The sequence below is a fragment of the Phalacrocorax aristotelis genome, chromosome Z (genome assembly GCF_949628215.1).
Source record: "Phalacrocorax aristotelis chromosome Z, bGulAri2.1, whole genome shotgun sequence".
In the NCBI taxonomy this organism is placed as follows: domain Eukaryota; kingdom Metazoa; phylum Chordata; class Aves; order Suliformes; family Phalacrocoracidae; genus Phalacrocorax; species Phalacrocorax aristotelis.
In genome coordinates, this window is record NC_134311.1 from 14,491,247 (window position 1) to 14,519,171 (window position 27,925).

A 27,925-nucleotide genomic window follows, 5' to 3' on the forward strand; every position below is an offset into this window, starting at 1 on the left:
TGGGAACCAATGTTAATGTTGGCTTGGTCAACATTAGGCAGTAGGATCCTATTTGAGGAGCTGGGTTAATTCATGGAGTCTGTCTTCGGGCTTGACATGCTGGGACAGTAGAATGGACCCCTTTTGCAACTTGTACTCCCTGGGACTGCAGGTTTTTTCACTCTGCTGCTCACGTGAATGATTTTTATGCTTTCTTGGTCAGCTTAAAATACCAGCTTTGGATAATGTCCCTACTAATATGGTAGCTGATGGGATTGAGAACCAGCCTCACAGCTATAACTGTTCAGCCTACAAATGCACTTAGAAACAAGAAACCTAGGACATCTCTGGTGCATCAGCACTATGCCCGAGGCCATTTTCTTTTTCTCCACATTCAGCAGTACAGATTTTACTATTATTGTTCTTTAATTACTACTCTGTGCCTTGGAAATATAGTAATTTTCAAAAGAAAGAAAGTACAAGCTGTATATGCAGATGAAACCATGAGTCTTCTATACATTACAAAGCCTCAACTTGTCTTCGGTTTTGTATATTCCCTTCACTGGTTTTCATTATCATACTTCCAGTTTCACCTGCACATTTTCCATTTCCTAGTAATAAACAACATGGGGAATTTGATTTTATTTTTACAAATGTTGAACAGTATTACTGCACCTCCAGTTATTTATATTCTGCTCTACTGAGCTGTCATTGGTTCTGCTTTGTACCTACATATTTTGCAGGCACAAGATGAAGGGATCAATTAAATGTTCACCACAACTGCACACTAACCTACCTCTTGCTACATTCAGCTAAACATACAGTGAATTTGCCCTAGCTCTGATGAACTGCTAGTCTTGTACAGCCTGAAAGCAACTTCACAAGCAAGCTCCCATCCCATATGGAAATTCGCCATTGACTTCACTGAGAACAGTACTACACATCCTTTTAGCTTGTGAGTACTTGCCTTTGTTCAGGATATCTGTACGGAGAAACTATTCCAATCTTAAGTCTAGGTTTGAATTTGAAGTGATCATTTATTCTGCAGTAATTTCTCACAAAGGCATTTATTCTGCACTCCAAGTATCAGCGTAATCCACTTCCCCATATACAGAACAAAGTGGTGGAAAGTACTGTAAGCAGAGACTAACAGCTGCCTCATGGGAAACCGCTATTCTAGGCTTGCAGAAATGGTCCTCTTCAGCTCAGGTTACTTAATGCACTATGTGAATCCCTGTTCTTTACAGACCAGTCACCATTTAGGCATTAAAATACTGCTAGCCCTAGAAGTCACCCTAGAAGTGATGAGGACTTTCAGGACTCAAGGCATAAGCCAGACTCAGCTGACATGGGTAACAGGTTAATTTTCCTTATGAGAGATCTTTCTGTAACCCAGGGACAGTTCTGCTCCTTTTCCGAAGATATCTCTGACTGGCTGCTGTAGCACTCATGACACGAGCCTGGACAACTCATGAGTGGGATGTGAGCTGCTATCTTGTTTTTCCTGGCAAACAGATAAGATGCATCACTATACCCAAGTGTTCCTTTGTCTGAGTGTTCAGATGAAGGACGCTCTTAATCATGTCTGCTAGCATGCCATTAAAATAGGCCATATCTGACTTTAATTCAATGGAGACAATTTTGAGGGACGACTAGAAAAGAGGCATTGAAAATCAAGAGGTATGACTTAATCTTAGTTGTGATTAGTGAATCAGGCCCTCAAAAACAGACAAAACAAGTAAAAAAGGGTAATGACTACTGAGTACAGGAACTACTAGCTAACACAAGGATTTGGGGAGAATTTTTAAAAACACCCATGAACTGACCATACACTGTGTCGTAAGACATTTCATGATCAGGTGAGGCAGTTGAAATGTCTATGAACAAAATAAATTAGGAAGAAACATTAAATAAAACAACGTACGAAAATACTTAAGAGTTTAGCAAAAAGTGATTCCTCCAAATGGATTTGCTGTCAGTAAATAATGAAACTAAGAACTTCCTTACCATTCAGGGCTACGAAGGAATCTGAAAGACAAATAACAGGGGAAAAATCATTATTTCTCTCTCATTTTTTCTTTTTAATAGTCTGCTGCTAGCAAGGTTCTATGCTTCAGCTGATATTTGAAAGTACGTGATTAAAGCCCTAAGGACCCAGGCAACACAAATATTCAGACATACCCCAAAACAATGTCTGGCTTTGAAAGTGTTAATGACCAGCCCAGTGCAAGGGATACAAAGTGGGAAGGCCAGTGTCCTCCCTGCCATGGCTTTCTTTGCAAGATCAAGTCCTAATCTAACGCAAGGCACTACAAGTGATACAGCCAGCAATGTGAGTCAATGAGGACAAAACTCACATGACCCAATACCACGTGAAGTAGTACGACCAGCTGGGTTAGCAGGGGGTGAAATCTACCCCTGTGCAATGTCAATGTTTGATGCATCATTCAGGGCTAAAGAGGGATTTAAGCAGGGTATGGACTTTGCTGCTCTCTGCACAGGAGCTGATCTCTCCCCATGAGCACAATGTGCTGTTTCTGAATAATTTCTACCCTTCTTTTATATTTGACTGATATCAAGTACAGTCCATTCCTGTCTAACATACTTGCTCAAGGAGAGCAGAACTGGCTGAAAAGGGCAAAGTTGCACCAACTGGGAACTGACCTGATTTTGTTGCTAACCCATTTTATGGGGAGCACAGGAGGGTCTATGTGTACACCTCCTTCAAAAAACTTTGAGACAGCCTACGTAACCCTATCTTAGGGCAGAGGCAGAGGGAGGTGTAGCTGAGATGGAGGGCATGCAGAGGGTAAAATCTTTGTAGTCCCTCAAGCACAGTGATCACAATAATAAATGGCTCTTGAACAAGGGTGCACAAGGCAGAGGAAGGCTCTGGCTTTCTCCAGAGCAGCTGGCCTGCACTGTACCCCACAGCACACTGTTAGTTTGTTCTGTATTCCAGAAGTAATGACTTTCTCACTGTACATCACTTCCTCAGCTTCAGCAGTTTTATTGAATCTACAGGCACCAGTGCAAATTGCACCAAAAAGAATGTGATTCTTGATTTCTTAAGGTTTATAAACAATATTTGGGGTTCAGAATGAAACCAACCTTGGCAAGAACGTTCGGAACAAGACCTGTCCTGCACACAGATGTTGGTATTCCTGAAGACTCAGAAATCGGCATGCAAGGTTTCTTTGCATGTAGTGCAAGCTGTGCACTTTTAAGCACCTCAGTGCAAAACATAGAAGTTTAAGCACCCAACTCATGCTGTCAGTACCTAAGGTTTATCATTAAAATTTCTTAGGCAGGGTCACTAGTGCCTGACCCTTAATACCACTATACTGTCCAGCCTGTGTATAAAATCCACTAAGATTCACAGACTAAGTAGTTCTCACTTCTTGATTCGGACCCAAAGCTGAAGATACATTTCACTGTCTCCCTGTCCTGCATGGGAATGTAGTCCAAGTCACAGTCTTCACCAAGAAACCAAGCCACTTCTGTACATCTACGTAAACAGCTCAACCACCATGGCTAATAAAGTCAACGAACACCCAATGCATTACGTCATTGCTATAATCAATATCCTCTGGAACTGAGGTTTTCTCACTACATAACTGCTTTGAAGTCTGGTGTTTGTATAAGTCACACCAGCTAGGCTATTTTCCTTAAATACATTTAAACAACCATTGCTCTTCTGAACCTGCATTGCTAGCCGCAGTTGCTGCCCCTGTTGTGGCTTACATTGCTACAAAAGAACGCCCAACAGGTAATGGTGATTCGAGGCATTCAGAAGGATGCTGTGACACGTGGTAAATAGAGGGTAAAAGCTTTGCTTACTTTGGCAGTCACCCAGGCCATCTGTATTGCCATGTTCTATGTCCTGTTCAAATGCCAGTCTAAATAATAGAAAGAAACAAAACAGTATGAATAACAACAGTCACAGGTACTACCAGAAAGGAATTATCAGATGTGCAACTGAAATAAAGTCCCACCAAGAAACTGACCATTTCTTTGGAACTTCCACACAAAGGCTGAAAAACTGCAACATAGACATTCAAGTTATTCATCATTGCTTAATGATTTCTTGGCTTCTGATGATGCTTTGCGTTTTTGTTATTACTTTTTAAAAATCCACTCATGCCTCATTGTCAAGGGAGGCAAATAGATGAACATTTTTTAAACTATTAACTCAAAATATACGACATTATCAGGAGCAATTACGATCCTACCTTAACTTGTCCATACAGTAGACAAGGTGCATTGACACTTTGATGTGAGAAGGAAGCTAACCCATTGGGTAGATAGTATGCTGGGGAAAGATAACCTGCATTTCAGTAATCATTTATGTGCTCCACCACTGAGGCTGCAAAGAGTAAGGTCCAGTCCACAGAAGGCATTCCACTGAACTCAAGGGGCTCTACTGAAAAACACTCAAGAGGCTTTTCTAGCTGACATGTGTCTATTATGTCCCTAACCCCTGCCTGTGATTTTGGGTAACTAGTGAAGCTGTTCCTCCAAGCTCCTGTATGGTCAAAGGTGAACGATGAGCCTTGGAAATACACCAGCACAAGCCCTTTTCTATATTAGTTAGGTTCCTGCCCTTGAGGCATAACTACCCTTGCGGGCATCTTGTTCCTAACTCTATGTTCTCAAGACTCCTGCTCAGCTGTCACCTACTCCAGGAGGGCACCTAACATCTTAATGTTTTAACATTATTCTACCAAATATCCAGTCAGGAATAGTCTACAGTCTTGTAGCAAAGAATATACAGACAGATATAGTTATAGCATCTTCAGTGGACAAACAATTCGAATTGAAATAGCAAATTAAGAACATGACACAAGCACAGGGATGGTAATTTATCCATTATATATTGAAGACCTATACAGAAGCAGGGTTATCAGGGACGGCTGCGGGGTTATTGAGGTTGTGTGATGTTTGTGCTACACTTACACCACTACCTTGAGGAAGCACAGCTGTACCTCAGAGTGGGCAAGTGCAGGGTGTGTCAGATGTGGCTAAGAAATGAGAGGTCTGAAGTGGGTCTGCTTCCTGCAAGGAGGTTTTAGTAACCACATTTAAACAAACTTTCACAGACCTTCATTATTATAAAATAATTAAATTCTACTGTTAGGCAAGGGGAGATCCAGCACTTCTCTGAATCTACTTTAAGCTCTTACTGTGCTCTGTGATTTCTCTTAGTAATGCACAGTAAATTAGAAGGACTGGTTTTGTTTTCAGTGGACAAATGGCTTCAGTAATTTAATTTGGATTCTATTGCCTCTTTAATCAGCTGTGATGGCTCCAGTGTGGGCTGGTCCAGACATACCCATCCAGTTCCCTCCTTTCAACAACACGCGGACCTTAGTACAGTTCTTTCATTTTCTTCTTCCTCCTCTTTCAGCAGTTACCAATCAGCTGAGTTCACATCAAAAAAACTTGTGAGACATTTCAGAGGTGAATGCAAATAAGGCAGAAACAAACACTTCCCACATTTTTCCTTCCCTAAGAGCCCCATGTTTCAAACAGCTCTGCGCAAGACTGCCCGGCGCCACCCCCAGAGCTTCACAGCCCATCCAGACATAGCTTTTACTCACTTGGAGCCAAGGACCAGCTGCATGCACACCCCACTCTCCTTCACCCATCCACAGTAGGGGTCTCTGGATGCTATGCAGGCCCTTGAGAAAGAAGAGCACAAGGTTGCATTTGTGAGTGCTTCTGCCTTCCCCATGCCCAGTGCGGGCTTCTGACAGCCACCAGAAAATACATACTTTTTGCATTTGCCATGACGCTCACAACGTCCCAGGGGAACCTTGATGACACAGGTGGAGAAGGCGACATACAAGGCGCTGCTGGACTTGTCAAGCAGCATGCCCACTATCCGCTTGTCCTCCACACCATCATAGCTGCACCTGATTTGAAAAAAAGTGTCATGAGATTACAAATGAGCTCTGCTGGGAAACCAGACGGAAACTTCATTTCTCAAGCTGAAAAAAAAAAACCTAACCAAAAAACTCCCACAAAATAACCCCTGAGAAAGGTAGAATTGAACAAGCCAAGGAAAAAACACACAAAAGCCACTAAAAACACAGATAGACATGTGAGTATTAAAAATGCATAGGAAAGGGGAATAAGAAGTGGAGAGAGACAGCACACCAGGCAAGCTTTCTGAGGGCCCTTCACTTTTTGTGTTTATTCTTCTCCAGCACTCAAAGTAGCTGAAATTTCTGCATGATTATGGCCTACTTCAAAGCCCCCTTAGGCATATTTGAGGAAGGCTGAAATGTGGGAAATTCGCTTTGGAGAGCGGCTTGCTGGTTGTTGAGTTATTTGGAGAGGAACAGGTTTTTTATAGGATTAGAAAATTAATCTTCCTTTGCAGAATTTTACTTTTAATTAGTCATCAAATGCTGCATAGGATGGGCTATTTTCTACACATACTGAATAAAAAATATCTTTTTGCAATGTAGAGACTGATAAGCAGACATCCCTTCCCCAAGCAATTTAAAATTACTCAAAAGACTTGGCTTCTATAACCACTTCCCTTTTCATGGAACAACCTTCTCTCTGGGAAATCGGAAGTTCAAAGTTGCCCATACATGAGTACAAAGAATCAGATACACACTTTTCAGGATTGTAAATGTTCATCTCCTCCAGGAAAAGGCTATCATTTAGGAAACCACTGTTTCCTGTCCGTGCCAAGAACTTCAGGATGATTCCCTTCTCTGATCCCAAGAAAACCACAGTGTAGTTCTGATATGGCCCAGCCGCAGAGTCCACAGCAATTTTGGTCAGGCGGTATCTAGAAAAACAATGCAGCATGTTGCATCACTTGGGATTAGATTGCCATTTATTTTATCACTTTTTCCACTTCAGATAACTGTGTGGTAGCCTTCTAGCAACGATATAACATATGGTTAAGCACTTTTCCTAGCTGAATAATCCTATAAATCAACACAGACTGTACCAGTTTGCCTCCCCAAACAGTGGGGAATTTTCGTGTTTGTCTGCATGTCCACATGTCCAATAGCTAGCAGAAGTGTTTGTAGAAACCTGAAGGGGTACTAAGAGTCTGAGGCCATTTAGGAATTATCCTTCCAACCAAAAGCAAAGTACGAGCCTGGTGACTTCAGGCAGGGACAGAAAATCAGCACAGTAAAATTTTTTATTAATTTCAAGCTCCATCACATTGAAAGCAGCAATAATGATAACTGATCTACATTCAACATTTGGGCAGGAAAAGCTGTGTAAGTGCAATAGCGAGATGCTAAACACCATTTTACCTCACTAAAAATAATCACACAACCGCCACTCAGTGAGTTCAGTGGTGAGATGATACTGAATCTTGGGATGACACAATTTATTGAAAATGAGTATTGGTGATTTGCTACCAATTATCTGTTACTGGAGATCAAAGGAAAGTGCTCTGCAGAGTTTGCTGCTCTTGTCTTGGTTGGAGGTACAGAACCTGACATAAAAACGTGACAAAAGATACATTTACTACAACTAAGTCAAACCTTTCCAGAGCTAAACATTGTCCAGCACAAAACTCTACCCTTGTATGGAGGAAGAGCAGAAAATACAGCAAAAATTAGTCACATTATTCTGTTCACAACTGGAGGGCAGATAAGTAGTACAGTGGCAACAGCAGAGAGTGGGAACACATTTTCATATGAAGAGGATGGCGTATCTGAGGCTTGCTGATTTATGAGTCTTTGTTCAAATCTCTTCATTATTGTTTTTCTCTTGTTCCCATAGAAAGGATACAGATGATTACTTCTGCTTGTACACTTCTGTAAACTTTAAAACATACCAGTACATATCCCAACAGACATCTTCATATCCTGTGGACATATCCTGGCAGGCATGTTTGTATCCTGTGTACATATCCCTGGGCTGCCTGTGATCCTTGCCTAAAGTCTTCTACAGAGCTGTCTCAAACACAGACCCGTAAGCCAACAGGAGGGTCAACCTTCCCTGAACAGCATTTCCTCCAAGATCCCCCTTCAGCACAGCGTGGTTGGAAAGGACTGAGGTTTTTTCCTATCTTGAAAGCTGCTCAGGGAGTTTTGCAGCATTTGCTCAGTGCTGCCATCATCCCTAGCTGGATTCATGCCCAGCACACTGAGGATGTTTACAGAGTTTTAGAGTATTCTGAGCAAGACTATTAGCACAACCTGACAGCTACGAAGAGGACAAAAGTCCACCTGGAGGTACGTACCTGACCATTGTTCTCAGGAACCAGGGTCGATTGACAATGGAAGGCACAGCCTCGTCCATCAGTGGGTGTGTTTTGATGAAGTTCAGAGTATCATCCGGGAAGTCGTTAGAGGTTACATATTTTTCTAATGACGTAGAGCCAGCACAGCAACCAGGCCTAAAAAAACCAAGAAGGTAAAGCCAGAACACATACTTGATGCCTAGTGCAAATCTCCTTTTGCAATGAGGCCCTTAGTGAAATCTGATGTGCATTACAAGGGCTTAAATGGAGGACTGAGAAGTCTGGTGGACTTGTTCAGCGCCTCGGGGGAAGCCTAAAATCCTGCTCTATCCTGCACGCAAATGGACTTAACATGTCACCTAAAAGCACAAAGACATTTCTTCAGCAGGAGTGTGACACGTGCAGTTTGTAGTTCATCCACTCACACGGAACCTAATCACTCCATGTGTGCATTTGGCTTGATGCCGCCCACTGGGCAGAGGTGCTTTCTGATCTTTACTTGCCTAGTTGGCTGCTCTTTCCAGGAATAAAAGCATGCCCTAACATACAGAAGGAAGCAGATTTTTTTAGCATATGTGAAAGAACAATGCTTTCAGTCCTGTCTCCTAGAAAGTGGACTATTGGAGAAGACAACCCAGCAAGCATCCATATAAGCATTGGTTTTACCCTTTTTTCAAATTGGATGAGACTATTTAAGTATGGTAGCACATTGAGGACTTCCACCAAAATGTTATCTAATCATTCTTCAACAACTTAAATGCAAATCTGCTCACCCTATTCCTAAAATCTACCTTGCTCCTCAGAGTAATTTAACCTTCCTGCCTGGACAGGTCATCTCTACACAGGAAGCAGCAAAAGACTTTGCCTGTTATTAATGTCTTGTGTGTTATTTTCTCCAACAAAAGGTCCATTTGATCCACTTCCTAAAGCACTATGATTCCTCAAGCCTTTGAGCCACTGTGAGATGGGAAGATGACAGATGGACCACCTGCTCATAAACATGTTGCAGTGTCCAATTTTCATCTGCTCAGATGTGGGTAGAGCCACTGACATCAATGGACTAATGCCAACTTGAACAAAATATAGTGCTGGTCCTATCATATCTGTTCCTCAGATTTAGATTAATATTCAAACCCTAGTTAACTAAATGCTATGTGGGAGGGTAGCACAGGCCTGGAGGCGACTAGCTGGGTCAATGAGTCTGGTCCCACACAGCTGCACAATGAACAATATATGCAGAGACTCTGCCTCTTTGTATCCAAAATATTTTGGTTGTCTTGTAACTGCATATAGAATTAGCAGTAGAGGGAGGGAAGGAGAAACCAAGGGCATTACCAGTCTCCCAGGCCTTTGCAAGGGCACTGATTCATGAGGTGGCATCCCCAGAGAACTCTAGGGAGCAGACTTCTGCACCATTTTGCCTAAGGTTTCTGTATATCTAATCTGGAGGCCTATTTCTTCCTAAACCCTAATCACATGATTGGATTAATCCTGTTTTAATCTCAAAACTGATTTAATCAAGTAAACATAAAACCTAGTAAACCCTGCTGTGCATCTCAGCCAAAAAGGGAAGCGAGGCCCCTGAACGGCTCCAGTATGTTTCTGGGAAATGTTAGGATCAATAGGAACACTAATGTTTCTGCACCATACTGAGATATCCAAACAAAAATGGCATTATTTGAAAGGCATCTTGTACCTCTCACGCATTTCAACATGAGTTAGAAGTAACAATTATTTCTATTAAGCAGATTGATGGCCAAATGTTACATGAAACAGTGTTCACCAATTCAGTTCATATTATCTCCTACTAGCTTAGAAAGAGCAGTATTGCCTTCATCATAACTGTTAGCCTGCTATTGGCTCATCCCACAAACTTACAATGCAATTTTCTCTTCTTCCTTCCTACTGAAAGAGAAGATTTCTCTTTCTCTTTTCCCCCTTCCCTGCCAGCACTCTTTATCTGAGTAAGTTCCAAACAAACGACCTTGGAGCCCTCATGCAGCCTTGCACTACCAAGGTAGCCCATCATGTCAACAAGTTGTTGAAACACTGCAAAAAGGAGAAGAAAATCAAGTACCAGTGCCAGCAGGGGCCTTCCTAAGGCTCAGGCCGAAAAAAGACACAGAATTTATCAGATTCTCCAGTCACCTCCAGGCTTTTCTCTTGAGTAGCAATCTCAGAACAAAGCAGCACAGGAATAGTATACTTGGCAACTCTAAAACATGATGGTCCGTCTTTGGACTGAGGTAGAAGCTCAGTTGCCACCACAGAGCTATGGATGTGTTTTTCTTTTGAAGTTATGCAAGATATCACAGGCAAAGTAAAACATACTTTAAAGTCGTAGAGCTTGACTGAGATAAATGTATTTGCTTTATCTACATTCATATCATATTCTCAGAGCAAAACACCACCGGCATAAATGAGTTAACAAGTGGCTGTCAACAGCAACTTGTATGAAATGAAAAGGAAACGAAAGGAAAAATGAAGAGAGTGTAATAGAGGAGCCACATGCGAACAAGAGGGAAGCGGAAGCAGGGAAAACAACTCATAGGAAGAATAAAGTAAACTGAACCTCCATTTTGATGGAATGCTTTTTTTCCTCCCCATGATGCATCCCCTGTGTCACATAAATTGCATGTTAACTGCAGTACAGCAAACTGCAGAACTGGTGCAAGCTTTGTAATGAGATATATCCATTACTGAACCAATTTGCAACAGGTGTGTAACTCACACCACTCTTAAGTGATAGGTTATTCAGACCAAGTAGATCTGACGCTGGCCTGAAATATGTTACACAAATCTTGTGTAAGTGGAAAAATTCTCATTTGTATACCTTAGTTCCAAATGCAACTCAGTTTCTATTTTACTGTTATAACATGTATCTTCAATTGTATCTGCACCTTACAAGGCTGTTCAAATTGTCAAAACCTCTGTGCTTCATGCAGGAACAGAACTATAACTCTATACATAAAACGTACCTGGGCTTGGGCACTCGTTCATCAGGAACTGGTGTCCATGTGGAATCTGGAGACTTTTGTTCTTTGAATCTCCCAGTAAATACATTGGCAATGTCAAGCATGTCATAGGCACAGACTGCAGAGCCAGGGATGCTGCAAAGTGACATTTTCCAGAAATTGTTACTCATTCTACAGTTATGCATAAAATCTTGTGTGAAAAACATGCTGTATAGAAGTCTTCCTGTCACAGGCTACTCAATCCTGAACTTTGTAACCTCTGAGTATTGACAGGAAAAGCCAGCCCCATGGAAAAGCCTGAAATATACCAATCAGCAGACGCTCCTGCCAGCACAATTTGTTTCAAAGCCTCTATAGAAAGAAGTAATTGCAATAATCTTCAATAGGGAAAGAATCTGGGAAACTCTTGTGTACAACTGCGATGCATAAGGAGTAATAGCCAGTCTCATTTAGAGCCCATTATTTGGAAATCTAAGTTCTTGTAAGTCACAGCATCTCACAGTCACTGTCATGCCTCAGAAATACACTGCAGACAGTTCAGAAGTTGGTGCTGATCAAACTGGAAGCATGCTGCAATGTGCCACTGACCTGGCATTTACACATTATTATTCCCTCTTCCCACAGACTGATCTCCACCAATTTTTCTCAACGGAAAGGATTTAACTACGCTCAGGAATTTGCTTAACTCAATCAGGTGTAAAGAGCTTGTAGAAGCAAATTCAATTTTATTTTTAGATTATAAAGTTGTAAATTTCAATTTTTGATTATCTGCATGCAACTGCAGGATAGCATTGTCTAAACGTAATTATAGCCTTACCTACATACTTTCTGAAAGGCTTAGGGGTTTCCCATGGTCAGTCACTTGGAAGCACGAATTATTCATTTATCCACATTTCCTTTTTTTACACACTAACTACTGTATTCATGTCTGACTTTCACTGCTTGATTTTATCAAGTAAATAGCATCAATCCAGCTGTCTGAGGCTTTCAGTTCTGCTTTTAGCTGGTAGGTTATTATACACTGAAGAAAAAATGTAGGAACTATAATACTGTTACAGAGACTAAAACTAAACTCTTAAAGGTATAGAAATTGATAGGAAAAAAATTGTTTGAATATTAAAAGGTTTCACAGTGCTTGTTACTGAAGGAAAAAACAAGTAGGGAGACAGTTGCCTTACTGCAGGTAAGACATTACTCTTACTTTCATCTCCACAGATTGTGTTTCTGTATGGAAGGAAACTTCAAAGCTCTATATTAATGTGACACAACAAAGCAAGAGTTTTAAATGGAGGCAGCCAGACCTATGTCAATATAAGAGTTGGTCAAGGGTGTATCTGGCCACATACAGGACCTCACCCTAAAAGACACCTCAGGAACCACTCTAGCTAGAAGATTTTGCACTTTGCTGAATTAAGCCTAAAGAAAAAACAGCCCTAAAATCTTGAGGTGTACTATACAGAACTAAAAGTGCTGAGGACTGTGCTCAACACAGAACTCCACAGTGATGGAGGGGTTGCTGCAATGAGAAGACTACAATAGCTTTTACTCTTGAAGATGGCAATTTGTGCATCTGCAGTGTGATAAAGCCACACAGATGGAGTACTGTGGCCCACAGCCAAGCCATCTCCCCAACCACTGAACTACAACCCATCACCAGCTCCTTCCCTGGGCGACCTCAGGTTAGACTGGGGAATCTCTTCCAGCTCACTCTAGAGGGAAGCTTTGTTCCAGAGATCAAAGGTATTTGTTGCATCTTTTCTTCAGTGGGGGAGGAACGAAAAAGATGTGTCTATGTCAGAGGTAGGTCTGTTAATGAGGTGTCTCCGAGCCTACATACCCTCCTATCATCTTCAATGTCTGGCAAAAAATGTGGCCTATAAAATAGTACCCTAATTTTAACACCAAGTACCTAGATTTTAAAATGCAGGGTTTAAGAAAAAGTATTATTCATGACACACCACAGGAAATACTAGCAAAGCAGGAGGACAATCTCAATTTCATGATAGTCTCAAGATACAACCTATTTTCTGATGCTGAATCTCTGTTTGTTTACTTGTTCTTACTAGGTGAGTTTAAAAAGAGTTCATCTTAATTTAAGCTTGTATTCCCTATAGGTGGTATAATTATTCTATTGCAGTTCCTATTGTTTTGATGTCAAAAGCAGATATTACACATTATATGCCTCGGCTAACTCTCATCTGAAGTACTTCTGTGCATGATCAGACTGAGGTCAGGTTTTGACAAGAGGTGCGACTGTACAGCAAAACCAGATGAATTTCCGCAATAAAGTTCCCCTTTCAGCTCAGACATTGCTGTGAAACAGCAATGTATTTTTTAATTAGAATGCTACTATTTTTTTAACTTCTCTGGGAGACCTCAATAATTAGACACAGTTACCCTTCTAATAACTTCTGGAGAAACATGTTATAATGTGTAATGGTAATAAATTCTTTGCAGATGAACTGATGCTTTTGGAAAACCACACAAACAATGAAATACAGGTGTTCTCGGGACCCTCCTCCCCAGCCAGCAGAACAGCATAGGACCTTGGCTCTCCCAGGAGAAAATGCAAGAGTCAGTAGGGATGCATGAAATAGAAGGAGTACTAACATGGTTCTTGGGGGTTTAGATGTAAATAAGACAGACCAAGTCTGCCTCTGTGAGAAAAAGAAAAATCATATTTTCTCTCTGGAATAGCTTTCTACAAGTTACATGCTGCAAAACTTCTTGGTGGCCAATCTGAATTACTCCCATGTAGAGACAAGTATATTCAAGAAACATGTCCAGATAGTAAATGACTGAAAGATGCTCTAAATTATCAGATATAAAATGCAGGAAGCAATACCAGGGTATCTTAAAATGAAAAACTATCAGTAAGCATGTGGTACATAATAGTTACATTGTATGAGCAATCACTTCTTGTACCTTCATAAAGTAAAAAGAAACTGCAGTGAAAAGCAAAACATAAAGGGAACAGAAGGTAAAACGTTATTGTGCCTATTACCTATTATATGGAGTGGAGAAGGTTGCTAAAACAACATCCCGGCCATTGAAATGGATAACATCTGTAACTGCCTGCAGTATGTTGAAGTAGAAGTGTGAATCACCAGGAACTGAGCAGTTCAAACGAGCCTTGAGAAAGGAAGTCCACTGTTTTTCCAGCACTCTCTGAGATCCTCCCATGTCATTTTTGCAAACCTGAGCCACCCTTGGGAAAACTACCTGGAAAGAGAAAAGCAGAAACAATGGAGAAAATTAAAATGTTTGTTTGAACTAAAAGACTGTGCTGGGATTCCACTTTTAAAACATTTGGAATAACACAGCAAGGTGCTTAATTTAATCCCAGATTTTCATAATCTGTGACAAACAAGAAACAGAGAAAAACTCCGCTTTGGAACAGTGTGCTATAAAAGATAAGACTGTGGCATTCGCTATACAGCCACAAATCCTTCAGAGATCTGTTCTCAATCCATATAAAACTGATTTCCATACAGACTGCTTAGCTTTCTATTTCCCCAAACAAAACCACATTTTACATTCACAATCCCTGCAAACCATGCTGCCTGCTCTGACTCTTGTGTTTTCAGCACTTAAAAACTATGCAAAAATTGCTGGGCTTTTATTCCTGCCCTCCACCTTTGTGACCTTGGTCAGCTTTTATGACTGCTTAGTCAGAAAGCTATTGTGAAATTAGCAAAAATGCAGAAAGTCTTTAATTATTCTTTGCAGAATGGCAGAGTACATAATTCCTGCCCGTTTAGTCAGCACTCCAGTTCAGATTTCTTAAAGACAGACATCTCCCTGCTTTGGAATCCATTTTTAATAATTAGTTACTATGCTGAACTAATTATATTTGCCTTGTGCTTTTTACGATTTGAGAAAAGAGATTCCAGCATACACCATCGCTGCAAGAACCCACCCTGTTTCCTTTCAAGGCAGTGAATTTTTTCACTCCAACCAATCTTTTGGCTTGAGTGATAGGAATCTTCTCAAAATGATGACCTTGTCATAATGATTTATGGTTCTCATTTCAAGGTCACTCGTAACAGCATTGGTCCAAGAATAGCACAGGTTTTCCTCCTCCTGAACCTGAGAAAGTCATTCAAGGCAATGCTTTTGCCCTTACCTTTCCCATGCTGTTGTACTCCACTGCTATTTCCCGGAAGAAGAAGTAAATGTAATTGCCATAGTCCACTGCCTGGACAAAGTATGGTTCTAGAAGAAAACCCAAGACATCCTATTTATGCACCATGTAGAGCATAGAGCATGCAAAGAAAAGCCAAATACATTCACACTAAACATCCAAAGATGAAATGCCCACATTAGGCAAACTTGCTCCGTTTTCAGAACTAACATCACCACCACTGCAGAAGAATTGCTGTCTGGGGATAGGACAGCTAGGGACAAATCTGCGCAACATCACTGCAGGGCAGTTAAGTGTTTGCCACTAATGCGTTTGCCCTGTGTGTTGTACAAGAGGCAATATATAATGGTATGCCTGAGGGGTCCAAGCAGTGCTCTTTATGACATGCAGGCTGTGTGTGGAGGGAATAACAAACCATGTAACTGTTTCTGCCCACACGTGTCTGTAGCAGCAGGCAAAGTGGGACAGCTAAAGTCGACACCTGGCAAAACATTTCTGCATGCAGAAAAAGACTTCAAACCACGGCTTTGCTCCCTGTTAAAATCACTCCAAATGCTAACTATTCATAACGCCTACATGAAGCTAAACAGTACTGTTCTTAACAATGAGGGCATTTAGACCACAGAAATTGCCTAATTCAATTTGCAGCTGTACAGTCCCTAAGAACCGTAAGAGAAAGGCTTTGTGCAATATTCCCATAATTTTATTTTCATTAATGAATCTTAATGTTACAGGACAAACCCTCTATACCTCATGAAGCCTTGACTGTTACCTAACATAGTCCTGGGGCAGGAATATTTTCAAACACAGCCCAAGCACACCAAGGCCTGCAAGTTCCAGCCTTTACATCCAACAGCTGTAAACTGATGGATTTCAGCTTGGAAAGTTCACTCTGATCTACCATGCTCACAGCATCTGTCAGGTCCAGTAACTTTGGATCAGGAGAAGAGGGAAAGAGGTAAACAGATCAGTGTAAGAAAGAGATATAATTTAGTTCCTTCTTTCTGCCAAAAAGAATTGGTGAAATGAAATGACAGAGAGGTCTGTCAGGAACGCAAGACTCTCATCAGAGATGCTGCTTTTTTCATTTTCTTTGTTTATCTACCTTTCAACCACTTTGAGTCATGTTTAACTGTCCGCAGAGTCGGGCTGTCTCCAAGGCTCCGGTATATGACTGCATCTATTGCAAGGAAGTCGGTCACTGTGGCAGAATACAGTTTTCCCTCTGGGGAGGAAGGAAAGAAGAAACAAGAGGGGAGGAGCATTAGGAATAATGTGATTGCTTTCTTCTGTCAGTCAAGTGAGATGGGACAAATGAAATCATCACAATCTCCTTAGAAACACTGAAAGGAAAAAAACAAGCTAGGTTAAAGAGTCTGAGCACTGAACAAGAAAGTCACTAGTTTTCAAAATGATAATTTCAGAGGAATGCTATGGGTAAAGAAACCTTATGGAGTAATTCTTCTCCAGTTCAGGTAAGTCATACTGAACTACCCTATACAGTTTTCCTGAACATGTCTGTGGTTCAATGCTCATAAATTCTGTCTACATGTGTGAGCAAAATAAATATGGGGAACCCACAGCAGAACTGTTAGTTTTAAGTGGGAGGGCAAACCAAACAGGTCTTAGGGAGTGTCAGTTAATTGACACTTATGCAAATTTCTCCCTTTGAGAGCACTTCACCTCTGCCAAAGATCACTAGCAAAAATTAAATAGTGTGCAGGGAGACCAGGCAAAACAGGGATGCAAAGAGATGGAGAAGGATTGCCTATCTATGTTTCTTTTCTAAAATGTGTTTTAGGCATTTCCTGCATGAATTATACATTCCTCTCTTTTAAAGCCTGGAGGACAAGCAATAAGAAAAGGTCTACAAAATGGCACCCCAACGACAACCAAAAGATACAAAACTATCAGGAGGTAAAAGCATGAGCTCCAGCAACACTTTTAAATTATATTTGTTGTCTAATCTGTTTGCAGGTCACAGCAACTGTACAGGGCTGTTTCCATGTGTGAGGCAGATGATGTGAACTTGACGTTTGATAGAAGTAAAAGCATTGAAGCACAAGGACAGCAACTTGTGTCTCTGTTATGTCTATGTAAAAATCAGAAAGACCTATGTCTCCTTTAACAGAGATTATGTTGGGTCCTGTGCCTTGAAGGCACCAGTACTGAGGACGTATCCAGGACAAAGCAAAAAGGCTTCTGTTGGTCATGCTCTCCTCGCTGCATTTACAGACAGCATTTAATTTCAGCTCAAGATTTAAAGATCAGACTGTTTTTTATGAGCAGGACTGTACTCTTTGTTCTGAGCTCTACATTTCCCATCATTATTTGGCTATTTAAAAATGGGATTTTTTTTCTTGGCAAAACCAGAAAAAATAATTACAAAGAAAGCAGATACTAATACCAAATTTAAAATAGAATAAAAAGCTGGTTTGTTTAGATATGGGTGTCTGAACTCATGTTAATACGATCACACATTTATTTTATTTTCTGCCGAGTTCCTGAAGACCATGTGACCAATTACAGTTTACACATATCAGCTATAATAGCTATAGGCTGCAAGAAAAGCCATATTCATCTAAGTGCACCCAACAGGCTCTGATAAGCTGGATTAGTGCCCCAAACTGCTCTGAAACTGCTTTTCACTGCACTCTGAAAAGTTACTATGGGTATCAATAGGTATGGCATATCAAACAATGATTTTCTGAAGGTAGCAGATTTACAGAGTATATTCTACAAGAATTTATGTGAACAGTATCAAATTCATTCTGAATCATCATGAAAGAGTACGAAAATTTCTATAAATATGCTTCTTATTTTCAAATAAAATGAGGACTTCTTCAGTGACACAGTGGGAGTCATCTTACCAAACCTCAGTGGCATATAAGGTAAACATTTACATGAAGTTGGTCAAAAATGATTTCTTGTCCAGTATAGTTAGAAGGGCCCTTCTGAAAGGTGATTCAGACTGCCCTAAGGATAGGGAATCTGAGACACACGGGATAAATCTTTCTCTGAAGGTGTCTCATGTCTCTCTCTTTCCATGGTTTATGAATTCCTTGCTATAATCACAGAATTTTTATGTTATGTTCTTTTGACAGTAATTAAGAAATTACATACTACCACCATTATCATCACCATTATTTTTTAAGCAAAAGGACCCATTTATTTCCACTATAGAGAGTAAACAAAAAATGCAACCTGCTATAAAATCTCTCCTTTGCAAGGCAGATGATATCACCTCAAACACAGTAGTGCTTAATACAGCCCTTCAATCACAGACTCAGCTGAGAGTGGCTGGAATATTTGCACACTCTTAAATCTTCATAGGAACAGCTAAAGTATTTCCCCATGAGCATCAAGGCTCTGCTTGCTAGCATCACACCTGCTGAAGAGGACTTACATTATCACGGGTGACTTCTGTATTATTTTTACCATCTATTTTACAGCCAAATCTAAGAAAAGATGAGCAGGGTTCACACTAAGAGAAGTTCAATATAGAAACAATTTAATCAGGAATTCATGAAGAGAGGTACAAAAATACCATTTCACAATCAACAGCCCAAATTAACCCTGTTAATAAGCACTCACTTTTTTTAAACTATTGTAGTAGAAATCAGAGTTAACTGTATTCTGCTGTATAGAGCATAAATCATTATTAACCAGCACACTTCCCTCCTGTGTCTACAATAGTTGGTAACACCACATCGAGATGTTTTCTGCTTTAAAATAAAATCACCTTCCCTTTCCTTCTAGAGCTAGAAAAGGGGACACAACAGCATGTTCCCTAACTTCCTTTTATTATGAAGGTAAACTTAGGCTTAGAGTTGTTAATGGCACATCCTGCCTGCTCCTCATTAAAGTTCACATGAGCCTTGACTCTTCTTGACTTTCATGGAAGGTGGATGCAGCCACAAACGGTCCCTCACACTGGGCTGGTATCATATTATCACGAATCCAGGAAATACTGAAATATTGAACCAGGAAACAGGCTTCAGGCAATGTTTATGGTAGCGAAGTTAATCCCAGAGAAGGGAAGGCTTCCATGCTAGTGATTTCCTTATGCCCCCTATTTTCACTCATTATTCACTCCCTTTGCCATCTTTTAGATTTTGGTATTCAAGAGTGCTATGGCAAGCCAAGGCTGCAGGACAGAAAGAAAAAAGTTTATCTCCATCGCTTTACCTGCAAACAATGCAACGTTGGCATGTTTTGCATCGTAGGGGCACCTGGCCATTCCACTGAATTCATCTCCCAGGAACTCCAGGGTATCCATCTGAAAAAAGAAAGGGAGCTCCTCAGATAGAGAAACAAAACTCCTTACCCAGGATGAGGCTTATGACAGCGTTTCTTCTTTTCTGGGCAGGGAGGAAGGTCCTTTCTCTAACTGTGCTTCTGACTATGAATTAAGAAACTGTCGAAAATCACGATGTTAAATAAAATCATTCTGAAGAAAATGCATCCAATAAGTCAGGCATTCTTTTGGAGCTAATCACTTTTACCCCGACACATTCTACAAAAGTCTTCAGTCTATATTTTATCTGCACACAAGCTTCCTGCTGAACTGTAGCAGGCTATGTGGTCTGTGGTTCTGGCAAGGATTCAAAATTTATCCTCAACAGTGATCCAACAGAAGCGCTCTTATACACAGAAAAGACCGCAAGCCACAGTAGTCAGAAGAAACAACACTAGGACAATTATCTGTGTGTGCATTTTTCCCCCCAAAGTCCGGAGATCCTTCTGCTCTAGTCTCAACAGTGGTGCTCTAGTCCTTGATTTGCATACTCAGAAGGATGCTCTCCAAGTCTTACTCTATCAGTTGAGTCTGTGTCACGGAGAAATCCTCTTACCATCAGGCAAGAATTAATCTCTGCAGGAATTTTAAAATCTGAGGCTTAAGTGTAACTCCTGGGAAATAAATTCACCACAGGCACTGATAATGATACAAATATACAGATCAACTTTATGCTAAGTTCAAGAGGGTTTAGTGAGCTACAGGGGAAAGGTACAGCTCCTACCTCTTTAAGATTTTATACTACTGTATTTTGGGAATAAGGACCTTTCTAGCATATTCAAGTAACATGACCGGCTCGTACTGTACAAATCACATAAAGTACAGATTCACAGAGCATGAAAAATAACCCACCTGGCACCATCAACTACTCCAATCAACTTTTAGCTCATATGTTATAGCACCCAAGTCCTCCAGTGGACTATTTGTCATCATTTGTGTTCTGTCATGTATCCTTCCTGTCAAAATCCATTCTGAAGGGAATTAGTTGTGTTTACTCAAGGGTTGAAAAGCATTTCACATGATAGTGAGAGGAAGCAAGTTACAGTCCTGAGCAACTTTCCCTGCAACGAGCCCCACAACGCAGTTTCATCCAGACTCCCTTTGGCAGTGTGGAGGGACAGACCTGTTTTCTGTTTGGCACATCTTTAGTGCTCTCTCTCTCTTTTTCCCTGGAGAAAAAGCCAGGGCAGGTGTTGGAGAGACCTTCTGCTGACTCCCAGAGGTATCACCATCCAGCCCCACTAGCTCAGCAACAGGTGAGGCAAAGTCTGCAGAGGCCATGCATCACAGGGAGTGAAACACCTGCAGCAAGGGTAAGGAGGGCCATTCGTATCCCTCACATCAGGATGCCAAGGAAATCTGTATTTATATTAGAAGACAGCTTTTCAGCAAGGGCACTGGTTGAGATTTGTTAGCAACGTTAAAGGCATTGAGACCTAAAAAATGACAAACTGTGCTGGAAGACCAAGTACAGCGCTGAGTCTGAGAAGCTTCGTTGCATGCTAGGAGCAGGATGCAAGAAAAGGAAGAAAAGATGAAATGGCTGTTAACAGAGCAGCTACCTGTACCACAGTTACCATGACGCTGGCTTGTATTTTCATTCAATTTTGATTCCTCTTCCACAGACTGAAAGAAAAGACTATGCTGAGCTCCTCTCATATGTTTCCTAGACTATAGCCACCACAGTAGCTAAACAAGGTAAAGCAGCACTGCAGAAAAAGCAAGGAAGAGCAGGAGTCACAACAAATACCACTAAGGAAGAAGTTTTTCTGGATGTTAATGTTTTTACTCTGTTTTTTACAGTTACTCTGAACCCCATGAAATGAATGAGAATTGTGCTGTTACTTTATCAAAAGCAGCATTAGCAAAGCTGACCTTGCTTTTTCCTGAGGAAGGATGAGAAATGAGCTGTGGGACACAGCAGCGCCTGGAAAAGCAGAGTCTGGATAACAAGGGCCTAAGTGAATTAATTTCAGAGCTACTCCAGAGACATCCACTGTTGCGGGACCTATCCGATTATACTAGTGCAAGCCTGAGAAAATGGGAAATATTTGAATGAATGGGCCCTGTTAAAATGCAAGTGATGGGGTCACACTATCCGAAAGGAAGAAAATGGGGTCAAGGAATTAATGTTGAGTATCCATGGACCAACATATTTTCTACACAGCTCTAGATACTGTTTTGGCTTTGCAGATCCCCAGCTAGTGAGGAACACATCACCCTCCTGTACCTTTCCCTGTGGAGACCTGCTGTCAATCACTTTTACAGCACACAATGCCATAGGACCTCCACAGCTTCCATGTCTGCTGGGTTCCCAACACTGATCTTCCCAGGTTTTACTGTGCTAAACCCTCAAGTGTCTTGAGAACTGGCTCTGGGATTGAGAACAGTACAACAGAGACATTTAAAATGTGCTGCCCCAGAGGTAACCCTCAGCATTAGTCTATGACTTGATATAGGTGTCACGGACAAGCTGAGGAACTTTCTGAGGAGTGACACATCCCCAAGCAGGGATCTGAAGGACTCTGCACCTATGGAGGGCAACGAAAAGTGGCAATAAACTCTGATGTGCAGGAGTTGCAAAGAAGTAGGTAATCAACCCGAGCAATCCTCGGAAATCTGATGAACGTTGAGCTCTGTAGCATTGAAACGAGTCAGGATAAATGCAATAGCGTTAAATGATGCACTGCTGAATGACAACCTCATGCAGTTGCCAGCATAGTCACAATAAATCCAACAGAAAGACAAGGCATAAATGAAATCCCACAAACAGATCACATACCTTGTAGTTCCTGCAAGAAGGGTTGAATGCATTTGTTCCACAGATAAACAATGTATCCTCATTTCTTTTCAGGAGAACCTTAATAAAATTATGACATTCATCCTGAAGAAAAATAATAAAAAGTATTTCAGCTACTTCATTTTGGGTGTCTGGGTTTATTTTTATGCCATGATATTTCATTGTCAAGTCTAAAATGAAATTGGCTGGTAGCCACTGTGATATTCTGGGCTTTACTTCAACTATGTTTAACTGACAATGAGCAAGACGCAACTGATTTATGTTCTAGTGGTTTAAAAACGGTTACAAAGAAGTGAAGATACAATATTCATATTATAGCTCAGATTTTGCTATTGTTTGCATAGGTGGATTTTGTTTGAATGCTGCTGCTTTTCTCCAGAGTAAAAAATCTGATCACCTTTTTATCTATGTTGCTGTAAGACAGTAGCATCACCAACACAATATATTGGCATAAAGCATCTGTAACTAGATGGGGAAGCAGGTGTAAACAATCAAAGAGTCTGCATCTAATTCTGATACCAGTTGTGCTAGTTATAGGTTACAGTAGGGTAAAATTGGTGTGAGAAACAGTCTTTCTACAACTGTACACATTTATACTTTCTGATGACGGAAACTTCTCAGTAAATTCCTGCAGGAGGATGGACAGCAGCATTTAGCTTTTGAGGCAATGGTAAGAAAAATCAGTACACTAAGCATTATGCCCAAAATCCCCAGTGCTTTAAGTATTTCAGGATATTGCTGTGGCTCCTGTCGCAATGTTGTATCACATTAAAAGTAAACTATTTTTGCAAATTAAAGCCTTCAGTAAGTTGATGGAAAAAGCAATTACTGGCAAGAAGTGAATGGCATGATCCATTCCACATCACAGACAGCAGCTTGAGATAATAGTGAAGCAGCTAAACTAAAGTGGCAGATGCAGAAGAAAAGAAAATTGCATACCTTATGTTTTCCCTTCATTCTGCATGTGTCTACATCAGCTTGTCTAGATTTCCATGTCAATTTCTGCAAGGATCAAGAAAAAAATCAATTAGAGCCCAGAGGTTGTTGCATCTGATTTCACAAGTCCCTTCAGGGAGACTAGCTGTTGAACATGTACTTATTGAAAGCTTTCTGCACCCTTTCTCCATGATTAATTCACCACAACAATGAAAGATCAGTGATGTGGAGCATTCACTTAATTTTTTATTGTCATCTATTCATTAGACTAGAAACCTATCCCATTTTTTTAAAGCCTAAACCAACAGAATTCAGTAATAGCCCAGCTTTCAAAAACATGCACTTTTCTTAAAAGTACTAGATGATCTCCTCTTTTAATTTGATATTGTTCTGCAAATCAGAATAAACATTTATGGATGATAAACCCTAACTGAATTCTAAATGAAATATGTATTCTGAAAGATGACATTTTAGATTAGGAAATCAAATTCTTATTAGCTAACAGTCTCAGAAAGCCTTCCACCTATCAACACACTGCTGATTTTATCTGCTAATACTCTTCCTCCAGAACATTTACAGGTAAATCCCAGCCTGGACTTTTTTGCTGTGAGTTTCAGAAGTGGTGAAATGTGGTAGGCTGATTAATTAAAATAAAACTTTATTAAAAACATATAGCCTAACATAGTAACACCTTAGACTCTATAGCCATGGCAGTGCTGTTTTCTATCAGTAAACTGAGGCACTGAGCATTCATGAAGGGCCCCAAGTTGAAAGAGTAACCATGAATGTTTATTTCCATTACAACCCCGTGCCCTCACTTTTTGATGAGTAATTGGTCATAAGCTCCTCTTCAGCATCATTCATAGTTATAATGAAACACTTTCCACTCCTACAGTGGAATTCATCCAATGTCCAAATTCGTATGAACTTCTGCTGGACCAAGGCTGTGCTTGGCCCATATTACAAAACATGTATGCAATGCAAAGGAGCTGAAGGGAGATTATTTCTACTATGTTTATGCTAACATATAATATGGTAATGCAGGCAAAGCTTTTAGTTTGAATGTAACTTCCCATGGAGATAATGTGAATACATCTACAAAGTGATGTTATAATAAGATTTTGTTTAGTGAGTACTTGCATGAGTGAATAAAATTTTTGTGTGTGAAAATATGTAAATATCACTTGCTTTTTATGATGAAAGTTTCGGTATACTTAATTGGGATAGTACAGCTATTACAGAAAACTGCTGAATATAAATGAATATGTTTTTGACAGATGTTCCATGAGGGACCTCACTGTATTTCAGTACGGATTGCTTATCGGCCCAGCTAAATCACCTATCAGAAATTCACAGAGGACATGATTATTATTCTAGCTTTCCCCAAATATGATTACCAATGCCATCTTACTTGCTTATTACAGTTTTTACAGCAGCGCTGGCAAGTTGTTTGAAACTGTGTCATCCTCCTATTTATTTGAAGCTTGCTAGAGTGTCCTTGGTTTCTGGATGATGACAAAAGCTACTTACTTTGCTAAAATAAATTTCTTCTGTATGTGATGTGTCCATATCAACAGTATAAATATGGTCCCTGTAAACAAAGGCAAATAAATGCAAAGTCAAATGGAGTACTCAGACAGTTCATTTTCCATGAAGAGAGCTATCTATCACAAGATAATCCATAATCCATTAAAAAAAAATCACAGGTCTTACCAGGCAACGTTACTGACAGCATCACCTGCTTCTCCCAGAAAAGCACTTTCATATATAAACTATCTTCCTTCCCATTAAGAAAAAAAAAAAAGAAAAATGCTACAAAACTCCAAAGCAAGATTCTTTCCCAAAAGCAGTTATTTGAACAAATGATATTTTGGAAAGGAGTTGAGCCTTGTATCATTTCTGCTCTACAGATCCTTCAGCAGATGCCATGATCTAGCATGCAGATGTTTTTGAGTGTTCTGAAATCAGCTACAATCGTTCTTAGGCAGACTTTGCCAGATTTCTGGGCTAGCGGTCACTGTGCCACATTTAGCCATTCAGGGTTAAAAAGAGGTTAATGCTTCTTTCTTTTTTTAAGTTATGTGTCTAACCTCAGCTGCAATAATTTGATTGACATTATGGTAGGCAAAAGCCTGACAGCCACGAAACTATTCCCAGAAATCATTCTTCTCTTCACACACTGGTGGCCAGACTAAACTGTAAAATACTCCTCTGAAAAAAAGTTCACATTTCTTGCTTGGATTTACTTTCCTGTTTTCCTGAGAACCTGTCCCCCTCTACAGTTAGCTGTCATTTTCTCCTTGGAAAGATGAAATAGACTCAGCTACTCAGGTGAAGAGATATTTTTGAATGTTTCCCTCTGTGTAAGCTGAGAAAAAGGACATCTCTGACTGGAACCCCTAAAATTTGAAAAAAACCCACCAACCCACAATGCTGTAGTAACTGCCACATCAAATTGGGACTGACCGTCTCATTTATCCTTGAAATAACATTGGCTTTTTCAAAATGCAGGAACCTGTGTAGCTGGAGCCTGATCCACAGCACTGGACGGCTCTGCTGAAAGTAGATACAGACTGTTCCCATTTTAGAAATCCTTGGTCTCAAGGTTAGCTTCATTTTATTGGGTTTTGGGGAAACAGTGTTAGTCTCTTAAATAAAGCAAACACAAAACACTGCTATAAAAGGAATAAGCAACACTTCTCTCACGTGGAGAAAAGAGGTAGCATTGTTGTGGGGAACTGGCTTTGAAAAATCCACTGTCTGCTACGGTGCTTAAAGCTGTTTGCTTTGTAAGATGCCAAACTGAAGAGCTGTGGGTTTTCTTCTCCTCCAGACTCCGTAAAACCAGAGCTGTCATTTACTTCCAAGATTAGTTTAATGCTTCAGTTTATTATTTGCCTGACTTTACTGGCAGAGCAGTGGTCATGGTTGGTGCTGGACTAAAATTACCTATTAGCATGATACCAGCTTCAAAGATTACTGCACAGTTCCCTTTTTATGTACATCAATCTTTGGTGCTGTCACTCCTACTATATAAAAGTGGGAACAAAATCTCTTGAATTGTAAATTAGGTGTGGCTGGAGCTCTGAACACCTTCTTCCAGCACAGCTCTTGATTTTAATCATCAGTCTTACTTTCCAGTAGTTATGCTTATTTCTTTTTAAACAAGACAATTGGAAAACACAGTGGTGGTATTCAGACTGATCCTTGGGTTATTTAGTTCCGCTCTCAATAAAACGGCTGTCAGGAGACTTACATTCTGGTTCAAGAAACAGTTCAAAGAAAACTCATGTGCTAAGTTACGGGATCATCTGAAAGAGGGTTAGTATCAGGCAAATTACGTATCATTTTCTCATGCTGTACGAGAAATGTAGTCGCTGACAATGTCTGCAGAAAGCGAAAGACGTAAAATTCAGGGGAGGGCTCTCTAACCACAGACAATGTGTGATTGTCCTTGCCCTCCTTTTCCCACTGCTGCCCAACTCCTACGATCTACTAGCTGTGGTATGTGTACAGCTCGCTGCTAATTAAGTTATTCTAACACAAATCGACTTAATCCTAGAGCTTCCGTTTTTCCCACCTCCAGTCAGCAGAACCTCGTTTTGTTGCCATGGCATAATCTTGTGGAGGAAGGGAATTTAAATAACGCCACCGGCTGTGCATGACCCTTGGCCACTCAGTGCACCGTCTGGAAATGTGTAACTGCAAATGAGGAGGGAGCTATCCCGATGCTTCGCAGGCTCAGTAAACCGTTTTGTACGTACGCATGAGGGGTGACAGATAATGTGAACAAAAGCTGCCACCACACAAGACAATGGGAGGAGGAGACATGGCAAACTTAGAAAATGGTGCCTGCACGCGGGTGTGGGCGACTGTGAGAGAGACAGCGAGGGAGTTCCCTTCCCACGAGAAAAAAGAAAACAGAGCTGGTCCTTTACAGACTGCAAGCCAGATATTTGGACAGCACGGCTTCAAGGGCTTCAGCTGAGTTATTCTAATTTATACTGGCTGGATCTCTCTACCTGATAATATGAAATAAAGCCTTCCCAAAGTGACACAAAATTTTATTTGGCAATAGGTAATGAAAGAGTCACATATCCCATACGACCAAATAAGCAACTGACAGACAGAAATTTTGTTCTATGCCAGTCGCTCAATAATAAAGTGTTAGTGGTTGTCACATCTGAGTAAGTCATCTCCTGTGCAAGGAAACTGCCTGCAAAGTGCTGGATTTTCCAAAACAAGCAAACAAACAAAAAGCTTAATCAAAACCTAAAAACCTCAAAATAAAAACTCTCAATGTTTAATCATTTGCTTTGATTGCTTTTCAGATAATTTGGTACAAATGTAAACTTAGCATTGCTATATTTCAATGCCTAAAAAAAGCCAGCATGAAAGCAACATCTCATGGTAGCTACAGGATTTATGTTAGCTACAGTTTTCAATAAATGTTGTCGCAAAACTCTTTGAGAAACCCCTTTGATTGTGTACACATTTGCTTCAGTCTCTAGATTTACTACTACCTTTAAAGGAGATGTGGTACTGCAGTTATAAACTTTCATTCACACTA

The 27,925-nt window shown here is 40.5% G+C and overlaps 1 protein-coding gene across 6 annotated transcripts in view; it reads right to left on the reverse strand.

Annotated features, from left to right (window-relative positions):
- SEMA6A (semaphorin 6A) overlaps nucleotides 1–27,925 on the reverse strand; it is a 114,390-nt gene that overhangs the window by 29,367 nt on the left and 57,098 nt on the right. For 5 of the 6 annotated variants that reach the window (XM_075079783.1, XM_075079784.1, XM_075079781.1 and 2 more), the window contains exons 4-17: nucleotides 24,886–24,946; nucleotides 23,359–23,421; nucleotides 22,402–22,503; nucleotides 19,511–19,601; nucleotides 16,428–16,547; nucleotides 15,305–15,393; nucleotides 14,183–14,400; nucleotides 11,182–11,313; nucleotides 8,204–8,359; nucleotides 6,608–6,784; nucleotides 5,754–5,894; nucleotides 5,580–5,660; nucleotides 3,820–3,878; nucleotides 1,987–2,007 (exon numbers count right to left, since the gene is read on the reverse strand). In XM_075079783.1, coding sequence (XP_074935884.1) covers nucleotides 1,987–2,007; nucleotides 3,820–3,878; nucleotides 5,580–5,660; nucleotides 5,754–5,894; nucleotides 6,608–6,784; nucleotides 8,204–8,359; nucleotides 11,182–11,313; nucleotides 14,183–14,400; nucleotides 15,305–15,393; nucleotides 16,428–16,547; nucleotides 19,511–19,601; nucleotides 22,402–22,503; nucleotides 23,359–23,421; nucleotides 24,886–24,946 — 1,511 coding nt within the window. Of the gene's footprint in view, nucleotides 1–1,805; nucleotides 1,857–1,986; nucleotides 2,008–3,819; nucleotides 3,879–5,579; nucleotides 5,661–5,753; nucleotides 5,895–6,607; nucleotides 6,785–8,203; nucleotides 8,360–11,181; nucleotides 11,314–14,182; nucleotides 14,401–15,304; nucleotides 15,394–16,427; nucleotides 16,548–19,510; nucleotides 19,602–22,401; nucleotides 22,504–23,358; nucleotides 23,422–24,885; nucleotides 24,947–27,925 lie in introns of all 6 variants that reach the window. The other variant, XM_075079786.1, reaches the window with a different exon arrangement.